The 5,257-nt window shown below is 36.7% G+C and overlaps 1 protein-coding gene across 1 annotated transcript; it reads right to left on the bottom strand.

Annotated features, from left to right (window-relative positions):
- Positions 1–2,822: 2,822 nt before the first annotated feature.
- Positions 2,823–3,740, bottom strand: LOC123388596 (olfactory receptor 9G1-like). The gene has a single exon (XM_045068424.1). The coding sequence runs from the start codon at positions 3,738–3,740 to the stop codon at positions 2,823–2,825; it is 918 nt and encodes a 305-aa protein (XP_044924359.1).
- Positions 3,741–5,257: the final 1,517 nt, after the last annotated feature.

Below are 5,257 nucleotides of genomic sequence, written 5' to 3'. Positions count from 1 at the left end.
AAGGTCATGCTTCCCACAGACTGCTCCCAGCTAATTACTGAGAACAACAGGGATACCAAGGCAGGACTATCCCTCTTAGGCACTGGATTGATGGATAATTTTGGCTCAAGTACTTATCTTTGCTGAACTTACCATAAACTGAACAATGGCCTAGGATGTTTTTGCCCATCCTTCCTTCCCTCTCCCCTTCACTCATGCTCAGACTTTCCTCATGACTGAGTGCCATTTTTTGCTTCTTCTGTCTCCCTCTCCACTTTATCTTATACAGACACAATAGTTTCCCCTAATAAAATTCTTGAACTTTTAATTTTACCTTAGAGTGTTCTATTACATCAAATAGCCCATAAGAATTTAATTTCCTTACCCATAACCTTATACTCCATTTATTTAGAATCTATGTGCACAAAGGTGGAATTCCCCAAGTAAATGCCCTCAATGCTCTGATTAATTGGAATCTGAGACTCTACATTGGCCATGTTGGGCTTCTCATGAATTGATCATGAATTGACAGTGGTCACTCCAGTGGCAGAGTGATTGACCTCAATCACCAGCGAGGAATTACTAAGTGCTACAAAATGATATCAAGAATTATGTTTTGAACCCAGGGGATTGAACACTGTATTTCATAGTATCTCTTTGGCTTTCTGTTTGAAGAGTATTGCAACCAAATAAAACATGATGATCTAAGACTCACACCTAATAATAAGGAAATATGGACATTTTGCCAGGTAATTCTGATCTGAGGTGTTATGAAAGAGTCAATAAACTGGAGTAATACAAGCGGAAGGTAGACAGGGACATTTAAAAAATGTTTAATTTAGTAAAACTTGTACATCAAAACAGTATAATTTAGCAAAAACTTTCAAACTTCAAACTTCTTTTGGGATTTGAGTAAATTCCTTTAGAAATTTATAATGTAATTAATTATAAGTTAATATGGGAGATTCTTCATGCTTCACAACCATAAGCTGCAGGTGAAATATTACCAACTGTAATTTAAAAACTTACTGCCAAGCTTACACTTAAACATATGCTAAAACATTTTTTAAAACATCAGTGCCACAAATTTAATTAAATTTGTGTTATGTTACATCTTCTAAAATTATTCTTAGCTGTAATTTGTCTTCTCACTAGGGTCTTGGTAAGTTATTTCGACTTGATTCTGGAGTTGAGATCACGTTTCCATACCTAAAATAGTATGCCTCTCCACTTTTGCCAGTGAAAGTTATAGTCTCTGGGTAGATGTTAATACTTATTTGGAAAACAGGACTTGATTGTTTCTTCTAAACGGATTAAAATAGGAGTTCTCAATAAGTAGCTTGAACATCTTTATTAGAGTAAAAATCAGATTTTATGACATTAGGATGTTTCAAGAAGGGTTATTACATCAGTTCTACTTTTTGTAACTGATGTGTCCCTCTGGAATAATGTATTTTCCTTAAGGAACATTAAACACCTGATTTTCTGCTGCTATGGTACACCAATTAGATCCGTTCACACTACTTACAAAGAATATATTTTATAGGAATTTTACTATTATTAGTGGGAAATAGAGAGCTTTTAGAAAATGAGAGTCTGAGTTGGCATAAATAGAATCGTTTTAGAACACTGTCTAAATAAAACATTTTGGAATTACACTGTTGTGCACTGTTTCTATTGGTGTACTATGTGTTACAGCGAGTACTGATTTTATATCTTGGATTTATTTTATTATGGATTTATTTTATCTTGGATTTATTTAATCATGTTTTTGCTGGTGCTGATGGGTCTTTCCTGGTCTGCAGGGAGTTCCTATGTTTTGGAGGACTACTTGCTTAAATTTCACTTTCTTGTTTGTTTACCATTGCTTTTATCAGTAAAACATATTTATGTTTTATTGATATAGATTATATTTATATTGCCTCACTTTTAAAAATCAAAATTAAATGCAACTCATCATATTGATACTTTTGTTTTATCACCACCGGTGTGTTGTATCACCTCTATAAATTATTTTCTTTTGAGCAATGGGTAGTTAATCATAGACTTTTTTTCTCAAATTGTTTCATTTCATTTTGGTTATTATTCATTACCATAATAATCATGTTTTTAATGCTCAGATTGTCCAATTTGGTTGTAGAAGACCCTGCAACTTCACCCTTATAAAATAAAAGAGGAACTCTCGTAGTTACACAGAGATTTATAAAAATCACATCTATGTAAACTTGACTGATTTTTCCTTAATTGAAGGAGATATGCTACAAAAATCGACTAGAGAGATCATGCTTGCTGATCCAAGTTGTATCAAGTTATTTTATGGGTGCTGCTGGGTCTTCATGCTAATGCTTCCGGGGGCAAACTGCATATACAAATGCTTAAGAAATCATTTTAAGAGAATAGAAGTCATTTCAACCAATTATTTTTCATAAGAAAATACCAAAACTTTATTCAGCCTATTTGTTCCTAGTTTTTAGGAAATAACCATATAGATACTATTCTGTATATATCAATCAGCCATAAATATTCTCATGCTAGAGGAGTGGACTGATCTGTCACATTATGAAGGTAGAGGAGAGTTTTTGGTTTTAGGCTTTTTATTTGTTTTTAATCTAGAGTAACATGAAATTCAATACAAATTCTTAAATTTTATATTTAAATTCTATCTCCTCAATTGCTCTAATCTTTCTTAGGTCTCTTAAATTGTCATGTATCAAGAGTGCATTTTCCTTAACTGACATTGAAAGAATTGTTAATCATGATGGGACACAATGGCAGCTCTTTTTGAAACAGAATAACCTGACAAAAATTGTCATTGCATTTGCTTAGAAGGAGAGAATCTTGATTTATTTAATGAGTTTATTCAGGGCCTCTTTCACATCCTTATTCCTCAGACTATAGATCATGGGATTCAACATGGGGAACACCACAGTGTAAAATGTAGAAACTATTTTGTCCCTGTCCAAAGAATAGCTAGATCTGGGACGAGAGTAGATGTAGAGGATGGAGCCATAGTACAGGGTGACAGAGACCAGGTGGGAGGAACATGTGGAGAAGGCCTTGAGGCGGCCTTGGGTGGAGCGGATTTTCATGATGGTGGCAATGATGAACAGGTAGGAAGAGAGGATGAGCACTGTTGGAGTGATGACATTGGAAGCCAGGAGGAAGTATAGTATAGTCTGATAGCCATCTTTCCTGCCACAAGCCAACTTCACCAGGGGAAGCAAATCACAGAAAAAGTCATCAATGACATTGCCACTACAGAAGTTCAAGGCAAAAGTTCTTTTGGTGATGATGGAAGAGTTAATAAAGCCACCAAGGTATGAGGATGCTACCAAAAACGCACATAGCTTTAAAGACATAGCCTGAGAATAAAGCAGTGGTTTTGAGATGGCCATATAGCGGTCATAGGCCATGGCGGCCAACAGGTAACACTCACTATATGCCAACCCAGCAGAGAAGAAGAACTGACATACACAGCCAGCAAAGGAGATGCTTTTGTCTTCAGAGATACAGGTCACCAAAATCTTTGGGGTGTAGACAGAGGAATACCAAAGATCCAGAAAGGACAGATTCCCAATGAAGAAATACATGGGTGTGTGCAGCCGGGAGTCATTACAGATCAACACCATGAGGGTGGCATTTGCTACCAGGGTCAAAGAGTACACGCTAAGGAATACCACAAACAGGACCAGCTGCATCACCGGGTCTGTCGTGAAGCCCACCAGGATGAACTCAGTCACTGTATGGTTGCTTCTCTCCATGGCTCACCTGAGAGGAGAGAAAATGAGATTTCGGCTTGTATCATTATGCTGAATAAGTATAAAATATGCTAAATAAAAACAATTATATGAACTGGAATTTCATTTTTTATTTTTTAACTCCTGACAATTTTTCTTCCTTGGATTCCAGACTGAAAGTTCAAATCCCTACTTAACATCTCTTATAGGAGATCTACTGGGCATTTCAAGAAAAACTGAGTTCCAACCATTCTTCCTCAGCCTCCTTTTCCCTCAGGCTTCTTCACTGCAGTAAATGGAATTTTCCAGTTTAGGGGAAATTGCTGACTCTCTTGACTCCTCTCTGACTTTGACATTGTAACTGACTAATCAACAACAACTTGATTATACCTTCACAATATATCCAGAACCTGACCAGTGTTTCCCAGCTCCAGTGGTTCTGCCCTAGACTAAAAGCACTGTGATATCCCATGGGTGCTATCACAGAGTTTCAAAGGCTCTCCCAGCTTCCTCCCTCATATCCCAAGCCCAGTTGGGTCTCTGAACAAGTTGGGCAGAGTGATCCTGCTAAAAGACCAGTTAGATCATGTTATTCTTTTGCTTCAAACACTCCAGTGACTTCTCAACTTATTCAGAGTAAAACCAAAGTTGTTACAAAGATGGACAAGCTTATTGCCTCTCTGTTTCTGATTCCTACTATCCATTCCAGCCATGCCACTCTCCTTTCAACTCTTAGAATAGACAGGGGATGCTGTGTGCCTTTGGAGTTGCTTCTCTCTAAGGCCAGGATGCTCTTCCTTGAGTATCTTTATAGCCAACTCTCTTATATTTTCAAGTCTCAATTGCCTTTTCAAGTGTTCCTGATCACAATATTGGAATTTCTTTCCCTAGCATTTCTTATATCCTTTTTCTGCTTTATCATTCTCCCTAGCACTGCTCATTATCTAATATTATATACATCCCATTAATGTTACTGCTTTTCTTTTCTTCTTTTCTCTTTTCTTTTCTTTTCTTCTCTTTTCATTTCACTAAATGTTCTTATAGAAATGAAAAGACAAAAACATGTCTCCAAAAGAGTCCTTTGATCTCTGGGACAACTAACAATAATTTAATTATAGTCCCAACCTGTCCCAGGAATGTGAGCTCTTAATAGTCAATGTATAATGTCCTGGTCAACACTAAGGAGGTCTTCTGTATGATAAAAATCCTGTTTTCCCCAAAAAGATGTAATGAATTTTTTTTTTTTGCTAATTTCCTTGCTTCACTCTTTTCCTAACCAAATGTTCCATTCCATACAGCTCCCAATCTCTCTACTTGCCAGATGGGCTGATGCTTGCTTCAAGAATCACCCTAGAAAGCCAATTAGATCTTCAACTTTACTGGATTAAATTTTGTTTCTCAACACTGTACCTTTTCCCATCTGCTTTTTTTGTTTTTTAAAGATTTTATTTATTTATATGACACAGAGAATTAACAAGTGGGCAGAGAGGCAGGCAGAGAGAGAGAGAGAGAGGGAAGCAGGCTCCCTGCGGAGCAGAGAG

Source organism: Mustela putorius, unplaced genomic scaffold, assembly GCF_011764305.1.
Source record: "Mustela putorius furo isolate JIRA1106 unplaced genomic scaffold, ASM1176430v1.1 tig00000127_pilon_pilon_pilon, whole genome shotgun sequence".
Taxonomy (NCBI): Eukaryota; Metazoa; Chordata; class Mammalia; order Carnivora; family Mustelidae; genus Mustela; species Mustela putorius.
This window is presented reverse-complemented; position numbering and strand designations above follow the sequence as displayed.